Source organism: Prionailurus bengalensis, chromosome D1 (assembly GCF_016509475.1).
Source record: "Prionailurus bengalensis isolate Pbe53 chromosome D1, Fcat_Pben_1.1_paternal_pri, whole genome shotgun sequence".
Classification (NCBI taxonomy): domain Eukaryota; kingdom Metazoa; phylum Chordata; class Mammalia; order Carnivora; family Felidae; genus Prionailurus; species Prionailurus bengalensis.
This window is the reverse complement of record NC_057346.1, coordinates 110,994,225-111,012,024: the sequence shown is the minus strand read 5'-3', so window position 1 is coordinate 111,012,024 and position 17,800 is coordinate 110,994,225. Positions and strand designations below refer to the sequence as shown.

General features: G+C 63.0%; 1 protein-coding gene across 20 annotated transcripts; it reads right to left on the bottom strand.

The window, feature by feature from the left end:
• Positions 1-784: 784 nt before the first annotated feature.
• Positions 785-17,248, bottom strand: ALDH3B1 (aldehyde dehydrogenase 3 family member B1). 20 transcript variants are annotated; one of them, XM_043581830.1, is made up of 13 exons: positions 17,109-17,248; positions 13,624-13,676; positions 11,566-11,728; positions 9,698-9,844; positions 9,435-9,601; positions 9,173-9,284; positions 8,942-9,062; positions 8,596-8,681; positions 8,018-8,099; positions 5,908-6,294; positions 5,445-5,611; positions 2,863-2,962; positions 785-1,499 (listed from the first exon to the last, which is right to left on the bottom strand). In XM_043581830.1, the coding sequence occupies exons 3-13, from the start codon at positions 11,725-11,727 to the stop codon at positions 1,309-1,311; spliced, it is 1,722 nt and encodes a 573-aa protein (XP_043437765.1). In that variant the 5' UTR covers position 11,728; positions 13,624-13,676; positions 17,109-17,248; the 3' UTR covers positions 785-1,308. The 20 variants fall into 20 exon arrangements, 19 of the variants coding, with proteins under 19 accessions (XP_043437765.1, XP_043437763.1, XP_043437764.1 ...); XM_043581828.1 differs by lacking the exon at positions 17,109-17,248 and adding an exon at positions 15,961-16,040; XM_043581829.1 differs by lacking the exon at positions 13,624-13,676.
• Between the last annotated feature and the right edge of the window lie 552 nt (positions 17,249-17,800).

The following is a 17,800-nucleotide window of genomic DNA, read 5'->3' as shown; positions in this document are numbered from 1 at the left end:
CCTGAATCCCACTGGGTCTGTGTGACTCGAGATCCTTGTCCCTCAACAGCCACCAAACCTGTTTCCTCCCAGTGGATTGATTGTGTGGCAGAGGGCCCGCGGAGGTTGCGGGCACCGAGAAGGCCCTTGGGACCGCCTCTGTGTTTGGGGAGAATTGGGAGGTGGTCATGGAAGGCTTCTTGAATGATGTGATGTCCAGGCTGTCCGCGAGGAGGAACAGGGCAGTCCAAGGGCAGAGCAGGCGTGCCCACGTGCGCGCAGAAGTCCTCTTGAAAAGGAGCACGTCTGGTGTGGGGGCACGGGGCCATGGCGGAGCCCCCCAAGGACTCGTGTGGGTCCTGACTCGGCGGGCCACTGAAGGGACTCAGGCTGGGGGGTGGAACGGTCCAGCTTGGGAAGCTCCTCGGGTGCCCTGAGGTCGGGCCCACGGGGAAAGGGGAGGTGATAGATGGCCCCGGGCCTGGTGTTCCGTGTGTGCATTGGCAGGTTCTACAGCATGGTACAACCCTCAGGACTCTTCTCAAAGATGGGACTTGGGAGGTGAGCAGGGAGTGTTGAGCAGGGATCCCCCAGGGTTTAGTTTGGTGGGTGAGCAGATGAGGGACCCGTTTCATGCCGTCAGGGCCCCGGAGGGTGAGCAGGACAGGGAAGAGGGTGAGTCCGATGTGGGATGTGGTGAGGGGAAGACACCCAGTCCCGGGGGATGAGACTGCTCAGAACTCCCAAGGGGCTTGAGGGGAGACAGACTGACTCCACGCAAAGGAGGAGACAGGATGCCTGGAGCTTGGGGTCAACAATTCATTTATTAAACTGCAAAATCGAAGCCTCATGACGATCTCCAAAGGTGCCAAGACATCACCTCCACTGTGCAGATAGAAAAACAAACTCAGGGAGGGAGGGCAAAGATTTTTTGCCCGGGGCCTGGGCCACTGCGGGTCTGCGGTGTGGCCTGGACCAGACTCCAGGGCCCCTTCTGCACCCTTCACAGGAAGGGGGGTGACTCAGAGGCATCCCTGTCTGCCGGCCTCTCCCAGGACACAGGTGGCTACATCGGAGGTGGGAGAGGGCAGGTCACTGCCTGGTTTCCCATGCTCCCTCACCGTGGCCCGTCCTAGCTGGGGGGCAGCCAAGGGAGGAGGCTGAGGCCTGGAGGAGAAGGCCCCGGGAGGGAGGAGGGCCAGGCCGGTCCGGGCTGTGGTCTTTTCCTCCTTGTGTGTGGAGCCCAGGCCACATCTCCAGGAGCCTCAGGTGGCAGGGGCGGCGGACTCAGATGAGAGTTGGAGGGACACCCCAGTGCCTGAGGCGGGCTCAGAGCAAGGTACAGCTGCAGCCACGGGCCTCCATGGCCATCAGCAGCACCCTCAGCTTGCGAGGTGAGTAGGGCGGGTAGCGGATGGAGTAGATCTTCTCCATCCCGGGGCAGCGCAGCAGGCAGGCGCGGTGGTGGGAGAAGGTGTCAAAGGAGAACTTGCCGTGGTAGCTGCCCATCCCACTGGCACCTGTACAGGGGCGTGGGAGACAGCAGTCAGCCCCTCCCTGGCCAGCCGAGGGGTGTCAGACAGACCTGGGCTCTGCCAGTCACGCACAGTGTGACCGCACCTCCGAGCCTCAGTTTCCCCCTGTGTAAAATGGGCTTAGCCCCGAGCCTGCAGCAGCTCACCAGAGGCTGTGGCAAGCTAGGTAGACAGTGGTCAAAGGTGTGGATTCCGGAATGACTGCCCAGAGTCGATCCCTGCTCTGAATCAGTTCTGTCACCTTGGGCAACTGACTTTGCCTCGGTCTCCTTGCATGTGACATCGGGTGACCGTGGCACCCACTTCCTAGAGCTGTGGGGGTCGGGCGGGTGCTCAGGCCCGTGGACGAAGTAAGTCCTGGGGTGTGTTAGGAGTCTGAAGTATCCAGGTGGGGAGGCAGTCAAGGACCAGGCTTTGGCACCGCAAGTCCAGGAGACGCAGGATGGGTGGGGTGGGGGCGGCGAGGGAGGGCTTCCTGGCGGGAGTGAGGTCTGAGGGACGTACAGTTGACCAGATGAAGAGGCAGGGCTCGGTGTGGGCAAGAGGGGCCCAGGCTTGGGGACAACCCAGCCTTGGAGGTGGGTGGCCTGGGCAGGGCTCAGTGTGGCTGGGGCAGCAGGGAGAGGAGGTGGGAGCAGGACCCCGTTGCCAAGCCGGGAAGAGCTGGGCCTCCGGAAGCTGTGAGTCAGGGCCTTGCTCAATCCTGGGGGGAGTAGCAGGATCAGGTTCGCCCCCAGAGAGACTGCCCCACTTCCCTGGGGAGGAGGGGCTGGGACTGGAGACGGGCGGGCTAGGTCGGGGCTCCAGGGTCAGTGTCTGGCCCTCCCAGTCCACTGAGGAGGAGGTGGGCTCAGAGAGGGGACGTGGTTGCCCCAGGTCACACGGCCAGTGGGCTTGCTGGGGCCAGCCCTAACTAAGGTTTCCTGCCTCGGAGGCCAGAACTTTGCAGTGGGAATGGGGGCTGCCGGGGCCGGGGATCCCCGTCCACCCGGCTTCCCTCGGGCAGGGAACAGCCCCTGTCTCCTGGGGGAGGGGGTGACATACCAAGTGCCGGACTGAGGGGACACAGGAAGGGTTAAAGGGGCACTTGATAGCCTCACCGTGGAATGAAGGGGACACACGAGGTTGCCCCGCGTGAGCTGGTAGGCAGATTCCGAGCCGTGCTGTTGGTGAGAAGGGCAGGGCCAGCGACCACAGGGGGGCTGAGAACCCTGAATTGTATCTCCATGGGCCCACCCACACGTGTACATGCAGGGACAAGTCTGGAAGGTTTCTTCAGGATGGAGATGTCAGGATGCCCCTCAGTCTGGCAACAGCTAGGGAAGGCGGGGCCGTGCCGGCTACCTACCCACTCCTCCAAAAGGCAGGCTGTCGAGGGTCAAGTGCATGAAGCCATCGTTCCCGCAGAAGCTCCCGCTGCTGGTCTGGGCCAGCACTCGCTTGACCACCTGCAAGGGAAGCAGCGATGAGGCCCCGTGGCTGGGCAGCAAGAGGCCACCAGGAAGAGTGGCCACCGTGTGAGCCGCAGGGGGGTGTGGTCGCGTGGCACCCGACACTGAGCCCCCAACTCGGGATGTGTTTCCTGAGCATCTGCTCCGTGTGGCCCCTGCTGGGGATCCAGGCTTAGAGCCGAGAGGGAGGCGGGAAGCCCAGCGGTCGTCTGGGGACACGGAGAGTTCAGGGTGAAACGCCAGGTCGTCAGGGAGGCGTCCCAGAGGAGGGATGAGCTGCACCTGCGGCATCTCAGGGGGAAAGGGGGCCCCTCAGGCAGAGGGAGGGACAGGTGCCGAGACCCAGGGACTGGCCCACGCGGTGTGCAGCACAGGGAGGACATTGACCCAGGGCGACACAGCCAGGTTGGTATTTTAAAAACATTAACTTGGCCCTTGCGTGACTTCAGGAAGATCTTTTCTCTTTAACCTATAGGTGTATTTGAAGAACGAGAGGGAAAGAAGATCAGTAAACGCTAAATAGTCGTTGCCGAAAACTTGGCTGTATTTCGTTTCAACGCGTGATCCTGAGCTAATGGCTTGTCTGGACGGTGGGTAGAGTGAACCCCCCCGTCAGGGGCTCAGGAATCACGTGGAGGCCAGCAGCAATCGCGACAGAAGATGGGACAGGAGTGTCACGGTGCTTCTCGGGGAGTAGGGGCAAGTCACGGGGGCAGCCAAGCCTCATAGGTGTGATTCTCTGTCTCCCAGGCAGTGCTGGGCCTTCAGAAGAGCTTGAAAGTCACTCCGCCAGACAACCCCCTTCCAGAAAACCCGGATTGCATTTTCTAAAGTTCAGTCTTTAAATTTTATGTTTTACCTTATTTTATTTATTGAGAGCACGTGCGAGTGAGCCAGGGGCAGAGAGAGAGAATCCCACGAGGTGCAGAGGGAGTTTGGAGCCCAGAGCAGGGCTTGAGCTCACCCGATGCGGGGCTCGAACTCATGAACCGTGAGATTATGCCCTGAGCCGAAGTTGGATGCTTAACTGACTGAGCCACCCAGGCGCCCCACTAAAGTTAATCCCATCCAGGTAAAGCAAGGCTCCTTCGAGGAATGGCTGATTCTAGGGCTGGGCGAGGGAAATACAGGATGAGCCAAAGCACCTTGTAGACCCCGAAAGGAAGGAAATGGTCCGAAGACAGAAGGGTGACTCGATGAATGGAGGGCTGGATGTCTGAGGGACCTAGCGGCTCCCACTGCCCAGAGCAGGACAGCTTGAGCAAGGAAACAAGCCAGGTGTTGCCTTGTAACCCAGAGGATAAGGCAGATACGAGCAAGTCCACGCTGATACAAAGAAGTGATTCCAGAGCGAAACCTTTCTGGCAGATTCCAGGTGATCCAGGAATCTGTGCACAGATTCCCCTCCAGCAGGTGGAGCTGAATCACCCCCCTCCCGTGGAAGGGGGGCTGGTGACCGTTCCCAAAGAGGAAGTTCTCTTGGTGGAGACCCCTGGCGGACAGGACCTCGGCCAAGTGGTGAAGGTTAACCTCACCCGCGATGTGTGGATCCCGCGGATCCCTGATAGGACGTCAGAGGCCAGCCCTTGCTTCCGTGGTAATTCTCTCATGGGCAATACCACAGACCGCTGAAAGTGGGGACGGTGTTGCCGGAGACCTTGCCAGTAGCTCTCAAGCTGAGAGATGGTCACAGGCCAGAGGAGCCATGACAGCTGAATGCAACATGGGACCCTAGCTTGGATCTTGAGGCTGGAAAGAAAGCTGGCAAACTCCGTATCAAATACGAAGTGGAGTTAACGGTAACGCACCAGCCTCAGCTACTTAGTTTGGACCAACACACGGGCCCTTAAATGAGGACGACTGGTTGTGGGATATAGTGGGACTCCCTGGACTGGCTCTTATCTTCTGTAGATCTAAAATTACTCCAAAATAAACAGTTTATTGAAAAAAAATCCTGTCCAACCTACGAGGGATCTCGTGGGAGCTGGGCGAGAGGGGAAGGTGGGCCCCGAACTGAGGACGCCCACCCAGTGCCCTGGAGGCTCCCAGGCTGCCCACAGCGGGTGAGCCGGTCAGGGGGCGGGGGCTCATTGTCCTGCCTGCGTCGTCTGGTCCGTCACCCTCCACTGTCATTCCACCCCATGCCACGTGTGCCTTCGATGAGCCAGGTGCTGGAAGGGGACCCTTGTCCACCAGCCCAGATAATGAGGAAGACCGAGGTGGGGACTGAGAGCAGGGACACTGAACCCCGGGGGGAGGTTCTGGGGGCTGCTCTCTAAAGGCCCAGGAGACGGTGGCTTAGATGGGAGGGAGAGGAGGTCTGACTGTCCCAGAGAAAGAGGACCCCTCACCCTGCAGTCCCTTTGGTCCACTCCAGTCCTAGAGCCACCTCCCCTCTGCTGCAACCACCCCACCATCCGCTGCTGGCCTCTGTCTCTACCTCTGTCCGACCCCTACCCAGCCCCACCCGAGCCCCCACCTGTTTGTTGTTGGAGAAGGCGTACAGGGCCAGGGGCTTCTCCCGACGGTTGATGAAGTCGATGGCCTCGTCCAGGCTCCTCACGTTCACGATGGGCAGGATGGGTCCGAAGATCTCCTCCTGCATCACGGGTTCCGTCTCCTCCACGTCCACCAGCACCGTGGGGGCTGCGGGCACAGGGCACGGCTCAGCCCTGGGGAGGGGGGCCTCGGGCAGGGCTCAGGGACCTTCTGGGGAAGACAGTGTCCCCACGGCCCCCAGGAAGGACCGTGAGGGGTTCTCCAGCCTGGCCGGGGCTGAGGCGGAGCGCCCGTGCCTCCCAACGGTCTTCCCAGAGCCGGGGTCCAGGCTGGGCGCGGCCAGTGCAGCCGTGGGAGCCTTGCGGCCCAGACTCGCGGCCCAGGCAGGACCCGCCTCATGGACGGGCCTTCCCACGGGGGTCGTGGCAGGACGGCAGGCTCACCGATGTAGCGCTCACTCTCGTCGCTCTGGCCGCCAATGGCCACGCGGCCACAGCCCAGCAGGCCTCGGAGCCGCTGGAAGTGCTTGTCGCTGATGATGCGGCCCAGGTTCGGGGAGCTCCGGGGGTCCTCGCCGTAGAAGCGGGTGATGGCGCTCTGCAGGGCGGGCAGCAGCCGCTCCTGCGTGTCAGGGCTGCACAGGACGTAGTCGGGGGCCACGCAGGTCTGGCCGGTGTTGAAGTAGCGGAACCAGGCCAGGCGGTTCGCCACGGTCTGGGGGTCACAGTTGTCGTCCACGTAGCAGGGGTTCTTGCCCCCCAGCTCCAGCGTGACGGGCGTCAGGTGCTTGGCGGCGGCAGACATGACGATCCTGCCCACCCGAGAGCTCCCTGGTGGTGGAAAGAAACCAGAGTGGCCCTCGGTCACCTCAACCAGGCGGGACGGCCTCAGCCTGGGGATCGGGACCCCTCGAGGAGGGCCCACTCCCCGGAGAGCTGCACCAGGACCCTGCTCACGTCCTCCGCCCGACCAGCCCGAACAACGCAGGGTCTCCGTGGAGTCTGTGCAGGGCTCTGCACGGGGCAGCCAGCCAGGCCCCTGCTCCCTCTCCCGAGCTGCCCGGTCAGAAATCCAGGCGCCCCTTGCCCTGCTTCTGGTCCCAGGCTCACCCTGCCAGTGACTCTTGCTTCCACGCCGCCCTGCACCCCTCCCCACCTCCCCAGGCTCCTCCAGCACGGACTCTGACTGCTCTGGCCCGAGACCAGACTCCAGCTCCAGGGCCGGCACCTGGGTCTCCCTCTCCGACCAACATGGCCGTCCTGCCCCCCTCACCACCCACCCTTCCCTCCGCTCTTGACTCTTGGTTGAAGTGGCCACCTCCTTGTCCCCACCTCTCTCCTCTGGCTTGATCTGCAGGGCTTCACAGTCCCCTCCACCCACCTTCCGCGCCCCCCCCCCCCCCCCCCCCCCCGCCATTCTTCCTTCAGGTCCTCCTGTCTTTCAAAACCATCTCTTTGTCTGGGAGGCCTTCCTGCGAGGTCCTCCCTGTCTGTTGAACCCCGACGAGCTTCCTGTCACGGGCCCTTCCAAGAGATGCTGTTCCTCTCTCTGTCCCCTGTGCCCTCGTTATGACGTGACAGAGTCTGAACAGGGCACGCTCTCTCAGAATGCGGTGAGCAAGTGAACAACACATTCCCCAGGCCATGGGCCGTGACAAAGGCTCCCATGAGTTCGTGTGTCCTGAAGACAGACCTGTGACCATCGTCAGATAAGGAAAGGCCCGGAGAAGCCGGGAGGTTGTGGCAGAGTATGTCCGGGTCAGTCTGCCGGCCCCTGCACAAGCTGCCCAGGTTCCTGGCCGCAGTCACGGGGGCCCAAGGCCCAAAACCCGCCGAGCCGCGGCTGGGATGTCAGAAGGAGGACCGCCTCCTCCCGGCTGTCTTCTCGCCCTCACTAGGAATCTGTAGGACCAGCTGAGGACCCTGCCCCCGCTTCTATAGCCACCCTCCCTGGCCGCCAGGGCAGGGGGCCTCTGGGCCCTGTCCCGGGCTTGTGGCAGGGTCTGGGGGGGCAGAGAGGCAGAGACAGCGCTCTCCCTGCTCTGACGTGGACAGAGGGTGCAAGGCAGGAGGCCAGTGAGCAAGATTCCCTCTCTTCCAGAACCTTGGCCCGGTAAGACTGCCACCTACCTGCCTCCTCGGCTCTTTCACTCAGAGAAACTCCCTCCTGGCCACTTGAAGCCAGGTGGTGCCTGGGCCTCGTGGACACATGCCAGGGAGATGACAAGTGACCTCTGAGAACAATTCGGAGGGCCTGGAAGGAAAATGCAGCCTTCCCCGATCCTGGCCCCAGGGGGTGACCCAGGCTGGGGGCCTCATTTCTTTGTCACCTTGGCCTCCAATCCCTCACCTGTCCAGCCCTCCACAAGGCCTCTGGGTTGGTGGGGTCACACGTACAAGGTCCTGAGGCCAGTGGGTGGTACAGAAGGTCGTGGGGGCACAATGAGAGCTCAGCGGGGACAGATGCTGTCCTCTGTGACATTGTGACCAGTGAAGGGGCCTGCGCCAGGGGATAGGACCCAGCCCTCCGAGGGTCCCGGGGGATCAGCCTCACCCGTGAAGAAGATGTAGTCGAACTTGTGCTCCAGCAACTGCCCCATCTCCTGGGGCCCGCCCAGCACCACGGCAAAGCAGCTCTGTAGGGCGGGATGGCAGAGGGATCCCTCTGGGACCCCAGCCCGGAGAACCCAGAGGCTGGCCTGCCTGCGTGGGGCCGCCCCCCTTTGCCTGGCCTGACCCCCCAGTTGCCAGGGCTCTAGGTGGACCAGGTGGGACGAAGGTGGGAGCAGGGAGCTGCCCGGGGACACTGGGCACCCGCCAGTCGCAGCCCCACAGGCGCGTGGTTAAGAGCCTGGCTGGGGTTTGGGGGAGCGGAGGCTGGGGCGTGGCAAGCAGGGGTGACCAGATGACAGATGGGGGTCCCCAGGGGACAGGCCCCTCAGAGCACAGCTGTGATCCCCACCCCTCTGCCTCACCCAGAGGGAAAGAGGCTGAGGGGGTGGTGACCCGGCCATGGCCACCCAACCCAGGGGAGGCAGGATTGAGGGTGGAACTCGGGTCCTGCCCGAGGGGGGCTGCCCGGCCCTGCTCGGCCCAAGGGTAGCTGCTCAGTCCCCCCCCTGCCCGGCTCACCTGGTCCAGGTATCGGGGCAGCATCTCAGCCAGGACCTTCTCGGTGCTCCTGCTGAACTCCGATGGCTTCAGCACCACGCAGTTCCCTGCAGGCCAGGGCAGGGCAGGGGGAGCGCTGGGAGAGGGGTGGCCCCTCCCGTCCCGCCTCACTCTCCTTTCAGTTGAAGAATCTGGCTCAGAGAGGTGACCGACGGGCCCAAGGCCCCACAGCCCGGGCACGGCGGGCCAGGTGGGAAGCAGGTTTTCTTAGCCAATTATTGCCGGCTCCCTGCTCACTGGCTCTGTGGGCCACCGTGAGGCCCGAGGGCGGGGACAGCGGCAGCGGGAAGGTGGAAACTGCTCTCACCTGCGGCAAGGGCGCCCACCAGGGGCACGAGGGTCAGGTTCACAGGGTAGTTCCAGGGGGCGATGACAAGCACCAGGCCGAAGGGCTCCTTCCGGATGAAGGCCGAGTCCAGCTGCGTGGCCTGGGCCCCCGCCAGCATGGTGGTGAGTGACGAGGCGTAGAGACCCCCCAGCCGCTCTGTGCCGCCCTCCACCTGGCTGCCTGCCCGCCCTGACCCCCAGGCTGGCTCACCAGATTCTTGGGCACTTTCTCATCCTTCATCCAGGCCCTCAGATTCCTGAGGGCCAAGTTGATCTCACTCTGGGTGATGCTGATCTCAGACACTTCCGACTCGAAGGCTGACTGCGGGGGAGAGGCCAGGGGACCAGCGTTGGCAGGTGGCCAGAGCCCTGTGGCGGGCACAGCCTCCTCCAAGCAAGCCCTCCTCTTATTTGCTCATTCATTCATCCACTCAGTGGTCGGTGAATGCTTACAGTGCTCAGGGGCCCCTCCTGTGCCAGGAGCGCAGCCGTGACCGAATGCACGGACAGCCTGATGACTCGGACAGAGCCGATGTTGTAGAGGAACAGCCATCATGCTAGGGAGAACACTGATGTGACAAGAGCAAGGGAAGGTGAAACACGGTAAGAGGAAGAGACTGCTGGAGCATAGGTGTGGCGGGGGGGGGGGCGCTGTGCACGAGCGTGCGTGTGTGAGTGCATAAGCATGTGTGCTTGTGTGCGCATGTATGTGTGTTTGCTTTGCTTTATACCAGATAGTCAGCGCTGGCCTCGGAGATGCGGGGACATTTGAGCAGCGAAGATAGGAAAGGGAGCCTAAGGATACCTGGAGCCAGAATCTTCCAGGCAAAGGGCATAGCATGTGCAAAGGCCCTGAGGCGGGTGCAGGCTGGCTATGTTCCTGCTAAACAAAGAGCAGAGTGGGTGAGCTGATGGGCCCAGGCAACGGGGGCGAGGACTGTCGAGCAGAGCAGGGACAAGATCTAATTCAACTGTCGGTGTGGCCGCGCTGTGGCCTGCTGTGTGGCTATCCGTCTGCAGGGGAACACCGGGGACAGATGTCCCTGGGTAATTGTGGGTAGTTCCCACAGCCCAGGGGACAGGGCAGGAGTGAGAGAGAGGCAAAAATCAATAGGGGGATTATTATCCTGATTTCTGCCTGTGGGTATGTCTGTTCCACTCCTGCCGGGGAGAAGAGACCCGGCCGAGGGCTACAGGAGCTGGAGGCCCATGGCCTGGGGTACAGAGTCAGGCTGTCCTGATGCCCGAGACTCGGCTGGTATAGTGCAAACTCTCCCCCGCTAGAATCGAGAGGGGCGAGCCTGAGGTGTGCCAGGACAGTCCAGAGAGTGAACTGAAGCCTGTCCAGGGTCACTCAACGAGCCAGGGGCAAGGCCAGGGCCAGAGCTGAGCCTTGAGGAAGAGGGAGCCGGGACCTTGGGGAAAAGAACCACATACACCAGCGCTTCTAGGAGCTGAGCCTGGTTCAGGCATGCCTTCCGCTAAGCCTGTGTCCAAAGCTCACGTTCCTGCCCAGCAAGGTGGCCCTTGACCTGAGCGAGGTTTGGACCAGTTTATGAGCAGTCTGGACCCAGCTGAACTTTGGAAGAGGAGGCTGTTTTCATCCAGGGCTGTGTGCCCTGAGGCAAGAACGTGCCCTCTCTGAGCCCAAGGGAGAAAAGGGACCAGACAGACAGGTCAGGTCTCACAGAGGCGGCCAGGCCAGGCCAGCAGGTGGGCGGTGGCTGAGGCTCACTGGGGGTGGGAGATGTGAGCCCCTCCATCCTGGACCAGGCCCAGGGAGTGAGACACTTCCCACAGAAGGCAAAGCTGGGCCCCTCCGGCAAGGGCACACCAAGGGGGGTGTGGTCTGGCACGCTGGTTTCACAGAGAGACGGATGATTCCAGAAATGGCCGACAAGGAAGCCTGGGCCTCACCTGGCTACAGTCCCAGCGCATCCCGGTTAATGGCAGGTTGGGGACACTGAGAAAGGGAACAGGCATCGCCAGGCCACACCCTCAACATGAGTCCTTGTGGCCACACTTTGCTGTCCCCAAAGGACGGGGTGCCCTGATCCATGACCCCGGGTGCCGTGAGGCACTATTCTCCATGTCTCTGCTCAAATGCCATCTTCTTGGGGGAACTGTCCCTGACCTCCTGACCTCCACATATAAGACAGCACCCTGATCCCGGTCCTCTCCCGCCCCCTTCGCCCCGGGAGGGTCTCTCCATCCAACAGGCTATACAATTATTTATTTATTGTTCTGTGCCTCCCTCTAGAAGGCCAGCTCCCTGGGCACAGGGACTTTGTTTTTTACCCTGTTGTACCCCCAGAGCCTAGAACGGTGTACCTGGCACGTAGTAGGTCCTCAGTAAATAGTTGTGGAGTGGGTGAAGAAAAGAGCGGATGGCCCTGCAGAACAGGCCCTCCAGGCACAGGGAAGGGGGTGGGGCTTGATGAGCTTTTAGTTTCCCTTCCTGGGGGCCTAGAGGATGCCACTGTCCCCTCCCATTTATCCTGGCCTCCCCAGCCCTGCCCCCAGCCCCGCCCCCCCTTCCCATCCTTGCCCCCCATCCCTGGTCCCCCAGTCCTGCCCCCTCACCCCTGCCCCGCCCCCCCTCACCTTGTGCAGGTCCTGCGCCAGCGCCTCCTGCAGAAGCTGCTTGTGTTCCTGCAGGAAGCGGCCCAGGCCCCTGAGCTGCGCCGCCCGGAACTCGGCCGGCCGCGTCCGCCCTGCGCTGAACGCCTCCCGCAGCCGCCTCAGCGTGTCCGCGAAGGGGTCCATCCTGCAGGGAGGCGGCGGCGTGGGCCGGGGCTCCCCCACCCTCACGGCCAGTCCCCCCGCCCCCGGCCCTGGCCGCAGCCACGAGGGCTCAGGACACTCCCGCAGGGGCACACGTGTAGCCCCGGAGGGCCCGGGCTGCCCCCGCGCGCACACGCACACCACGCGGGGCACACTCACACGTACACGCGTACAGTCACGCCCCCCAACAGGCTCACAGTCCCCTCCCTTTGGCCAGGGGGCAGGAGAGCCCCGGATCTTGAGGTGTAGGACGGGGCGTGGGCTCGGGAACAGCCACCCCACTGCCGCTAAGGGTGGGCAGGCAGCCAGGGGACCCCGCTTTCTCCTGCCCCCAGGCCGCGCCCCCGTCCCACCCCGGTGCCCCTCGGGGACATGGGGCAGCCCTCGTCCCTGCCAGGCCTGCACGGAGTAACCAGGAGGAGTTTGGTAAGTAGAGGGATGGTCCACCAACAGCCACCGTGGCCATCACTGTGGGACGGTCCAGACACAGAATACACTGCCCCTCCGGCTCCTAGCCTGGGGAGGCCAGGCTGGCTGGTGGCGGCTCAGGGGGCTGAGTGACCTGGGCAGTGGCCACTTCTGTGCCCCGTCCCCGGTGCCAGGGATGGAAGAGCAGAGAACAGTGGGGCGCAAGGGCTGAGGGGCAGTGACGCTGCCCTGAGTGACAGCCACAGTCCCCCGGGCCCCCGCCTGTTTACTCGAAGCTCATCGGAGGAACACGGTGACGCACTCACTTCTTGCCCTGGTGCCAAGGACCCGTGGGGACCCTTTCCGCCTGCCCGCTCTGACTCGCTTCCCTTCAGGTCTCAGCTTGGCTAATGCCTCCTCTAGGCAGCCTGCCCTGATTATTCCTTCACACAAGGAGTGGGTTTCACCCTCTCTGCCCCCCGGCCCCTCTCTGCCTGCCTCCCTGAGTTCGGTCCCAGTGCCCCAATCTCCTCATCTGTTAGGGGGTCATGGGAGTGCCCGCCAGCTGACACGGTGCTTCTCAAGGATGAGACCGTGCTGTCCAGTTCTGAGCCCAGGGCTGGCCATCCTTGCACCCAAGGCTGCCAGCTATGGTTAAGGGGCTACCCCACGGCCCTCGGTTTTCTAGAATGCTCCATAGTCCTGAGACCCGAGCCTGCTCCAGCCAATTGGATGGCCCAGCCCATAGGGCGTTCTGTGCTGAGAGCCTGGCTGGAGCCCTAGGCATGATGGGGGCCAGACTGACCCCACAGGCCTCCTGCTCTGATTGAGATTAACTGAGCAGTTGCCTGGGGCACAAGGCAGGCCCCATGGCCCCCAGAGAGGGTGACAGTGTAGCAGAAAGGGGACATTCTCAGAGCCCCTCTCGGTCTCGGCCTTGACCCCCAGACCCTGCCCTCCATCTTGGCCCGTGCCAAGACCCAGGAGCCGAGAGCCCTGCCTGCCATCCGGGCTTGTCCCCTGGCCTAGACTCATACTGGCCTTGTGACCCCTCAATTTCCTTGTCTGTAAAGTGGGGACGATAATGGCACTTGCCACCGTCCTGATGGCTAAATGGCATAAAGCCATGTAGAGCATTGGCCACTGGCCACGTGCTGCACGCTCAAGAAAGGCCAGCGGTGGTTATGGTTACTAAGTACCTATCAAACATTTCTTCCTCGCCACCCTCCGCCACTCCCTTCTCTGTCTCGCTCACACCTTCGGACCCCCGCTGACGGATGTCGAGGGCAAAGCACAGCACCCCCCCCCCCCGTGCCTTTTCACAACACGTGTGAAGAACCCACAGAAATGGAAGGCAGGTAACTATAATGGCACAGGTCTGGGCAAGTGAGGGGCAGGGAGCTCCGTGGGGGTGCAGCTCTGGATGGAACATTCCAGCAGCCTCTCTTGGCAACACTGAGGTCAACTCACCTGATAGCGTCCCCGGCAGGTTGGTCACTCTGGACTGAGGGACCGAGGGGTACCTGTTGGGGGATGGGAAGCTGGGCACAACCCAGGCGTGCAAAGGAGCCCGGGCCACCTTCTGCCTGGGATATGCGGGACCCTGGGCCTGTGACCTCACAAACGACACCCAGATGAGGGTGGGTGGAGTCCTTGAGCCCATCCCCGTCCCCCGCCCCTCACCCCCGGGGTACATCTGACGCTGTGGAGGCTCCTAAGGATGCTGAATCACATTTCCTGTGCCTGTGTGACTCATCTGACCACCGTGACAGCCTGCTGAGGGCATTGTCCTCTCCCGCAATGAGAGGGATACCTGGGCCCAGAGACGGCAAGGAGGTGGCCCGAGACCGCTCAGCTTCTTTACATTGAAAACTGGAATCCAGAGGAATCCAGAGGAACACAGGGCTGCCACCATCCACCCTTCATCCCCTGCGTGGCCGGGTGGGGAGCAGGGTAGCCCGACCCCTGGGGAGAGGGGACACCTCGGGGACTGGCCTGAACTACAGATGCAGGGCCCGGCAGGCGGGCTGTGTGGCTGGGCTCGGGAGGGGCCTTCGGGGGGGAGCAGGCGTGCTGTTTGCTCCCGTTCCCTGCCTCCTTGCTGTTCCTGCCGGCCCCCACCCTGCTTCCCCCTCTGGTCCCCTCGGGCTCGGTGCTGAGGGCCCCACTTTCAACTACCCACTCGGCCGCATCTGTTCCTGACCTGATGCTTCTGGGTGAGGGCGGCAGGGGGTGGGGTGGTGGGAGTGGCTACATCAGTGGATGATGACACCAATAAGTGGATGGCCTGGAGGCCGGGGGAGGACAAGCCGCGACCCCTCAAGGCCGTGGGCCCGGGGGTCCCCTCACCATCAAGATAAGCAGGCCCTGACTGCAGCGTGCCAGCCTGGGTGCCCGGGGTGGTGCAGTGTGGGTGTTAGCATGGTGACCCTGATCCTCGGTGCAGACCCTACTCTCCTCCCACCCCAGCCTCTGCCCGCTCTGTCAATCTTTCTGCCTCAGTTTCCTCGGCGGTCCCAGAGGCCTCCTAAGGGCATCCTTTTGGTATAACGTGTCAGGGCCCGATGACCCGGGGTCGGGATCCTGGCAGTCCTGTCTGTTGGCTAGGAGTCCTCGGGCGGGTGGCTCGGCTTTTCTGTGGCTCACCTTCCCCATCTGTGAAGTGGGGATGGTTCCTGTAGCTGCCCCGTGGTTGGGAGAATTCGGGCGCGCGGTGTTCTGTGCAGGGCCGAGCCCTGTGAGTGCTCGGGGACTATGGCTCTGCAGGATCGTTATTCAGACGGACTGTGAAGGACACCTGTGCCTGCTTCAGGGCGGAGACCCCGGGGGAGGAGCCCGAGGAGACCTTGGCCCAGTGTGGGCACCAGGGAGGCAAGAGCCACGTAGGGGCAGGGATATGGAACTGGCCACGGAGACAGAGATAAACGTGGTGGTCTGAGGGCCTGGGGGACCCCGATCAGGCTGCCGGAGGCAGACGTCACGGGGCCGGCCTTGGTGACCCCATAGGTCCTAATAGCCCAGATCTCCCCTTGTAGCCTGAGCTGGATTTTCGTAGGCTCTCCAGAAGCTCTGGCAGAGTCCCCTCCCTATAATGGGGACCAAAGGAACTGGGGACCAACCCTTGGCCTGTGGGCTGAGCCAACCCCAGCCCCACCCTACAGAGAGGTCGGGCTACCCGTTCCCCAGCAATGTCCCTCTGAGAATCAGTCCCTCCTCGAGGCCGGGTGGGTCTGGCTGGTCCCACCTTTCTGGACTCTGGCAGACCCCGTTCCCAAGGATGAGACGTCCCAGAACCACTGGGTACCCCTGCCCCAGCACCGGGCACGCACAGCAGTGCCCAGGAAATACGTGTTGCCAGGTGGATGCTTGATGCCCCCACCCCTTCCCCAATTCACTCCCCCCCCCTCCACCGCCCAAGGATGGGATTCCCTCCCGGGGCAGCCAGGAGCGGAGCTGGGGCCCTCGGACCCATAAAAGATGCGCAGTAACACCAGCGAGAGGAAGACGGTGGTCCAGCTCCCACAAAAGGAGGGTGCCTGCTGACCACCAGCCTCAGGAAGCCCAGAGCCTCTCCTCAGCTCCTCCCTTTCCCGCTCTCATTCTTAGATCGGGGCAGAGGGAAGTTCCTCCCTCCTTCCCCTTTCTCCCCAGGCAGTCAGGAAGACAAAGCCAGCCTGTGTCATGTGGCCGTGAGTGGCCAGGCCTGCCCAGGCAGCCGGCAACCTGGAGTCCCCGAGCGAGCCCACCAGCCGGAGCCCTGGCCCTGACTGCCGGCTGCTCCAACCCCACCTCCCTGGGACATCGTACCTGAGGCCCTGCCAAGCTGCCCTTCCTCCTGGCCGTCCCTGCTCTGCCTTGCTGCCCTGTCGTTTATGAATCATGAGCCCTTATGAAATGTCCGAGGCTGGGCCAGCCCCTGGGGCGGGGCCGCCCTGGCCTTCTGCCTGACCTTGGCTCTGGGCCAGCTGGAAGCTGCAGCCTGAGATTTCACCACCTCCTCTCTCAGGGGCCTCTGGATCCTCTCCTGGACCACAGAGAAGGAGTCAGGCAGGGCCCAAAGAAGGCCAGCACGAGGCCAGGGTCACACCGCAATTCTTTAGGGAGATCTGATCGGAGGGGTCCAGCCCAAGGTCTGGTGAGCAGGGACCCAGGCCCAGGAGGAGGAGGAGGAGGAGGAGGAGGAGGAGGAGAGCCCAGGGCAGTAACCTGGGAATTATGGTGTGGGGTGGGGGTCCAGTAGTCCGGAATCACAGGGAAAGCCCTGCCCCCACACCACCCCCCAGCCCCTGCGAGCGTCAGATTTTCCTCGTGCAAAACGAAGACATCAGCGTCAAAGGTGGCTGGAGTCCAGAAAGACGATGGCAGGGCTCACGCCCGCCGACCCCTCCGTTCCCTAGCTCTCCCCATCTTGTCGTGTCTGTCAACACCACCTCATCCAGCACCGCCTCACGGAATAATATGTCACCCTGCAACCTGACATTTTATGGCGAGAAAACACGGCCCTCGAGAGGGGACAGGACTTGACCACCCAGGGCAAGAATGTCAGGGCCGGGACCCACACTGGAAGCTTGTGGCTCTGGAGCAGAGGGGCCGTGTCGTCCCCAGATGTCCCCTATCGCCTCCTTAAGGAAGAGCGCCACCCTCTGCCCTCGAGGACAGCTGTCATGACGTGTCCCCATGGCGGTTCCTGTGAGCTTGCTCCTCTGGTGCCTGAGCTGTGCCGAGGGGGATGGTTCCCGAGCAGCTCCTGGTGTCAGACAGCCAGGCGATTAGGTTACAGGTGCGGGGGCAGGACCATCCTTTGTGCCACAGCCCCGGGCCCGGGCCCTGGGCCCACCGCTGCCTCTCTGCCTCGGTGCCTTGGGTCTGCCCGGGATCCTGGCCTGGGGCCCCTGGGCCGACCCGGCACCTGGGAGTCTCCTCACCTCCCTGCCCTCCCCGCTGTCCCTGCCTACCTGGGGGGCAGGAGAGGTCTCCTGGCCCACACCTGCTCTGGTCCCTGGAGGCTTCAGCCAGCTGGGACGGGGTTGACGGGCCGCGGGGCCCCCGTCCTCGGCGGCGTGGGATGGAGCCCCCGGCCGCTGCCTGTCACGTGGCTCAGCATGTGACAGCCCTGCCCTGCTGTCTGGAGCGGAGCCAGGCAAAGGCAGAGGCAGAGCCGGCACCAGGCGGGGCTGGGCTGGGGCTGAGCCTCACAGCCCCGAGTCAGGAACCGGGCCCAGAGAGGGGCAGCTGCTGGCCTAAGGCTACACAGCAAATCAGGGACCCGCCTGGGGAAGTACCGGTGGGTGAGATGGGTGTTGCAGGATCCTGAAGGGACCCTCCCTGGCCAGGGATCGCTTTGCAGGGGCTACCCGTGGACTTGTCACGAATTCAGGAACAGCGTGGGACATCTCCAAAGAGGCCTGACCCCCTGGCACAGGCGTCCCAACCTGGCCTGGGAGCCTGAGTGGGCACTGCCTGTCGGGGAGGAACAGGTACCAGCCCTCTCCCCTCTCTGGGTTGGATGCCTCTACTGGTCCTCGAGGTTCCAGGTCCTCAGGGGTCTGGAGGTCATGTCTCTGTTGTGGAAACCTCGAGATAAATGGGGAGAGGTCTGCGTGGGGGTCCACCGAGGGGCTCGCTTAGGGCCAGCTCTGGTGCGTGA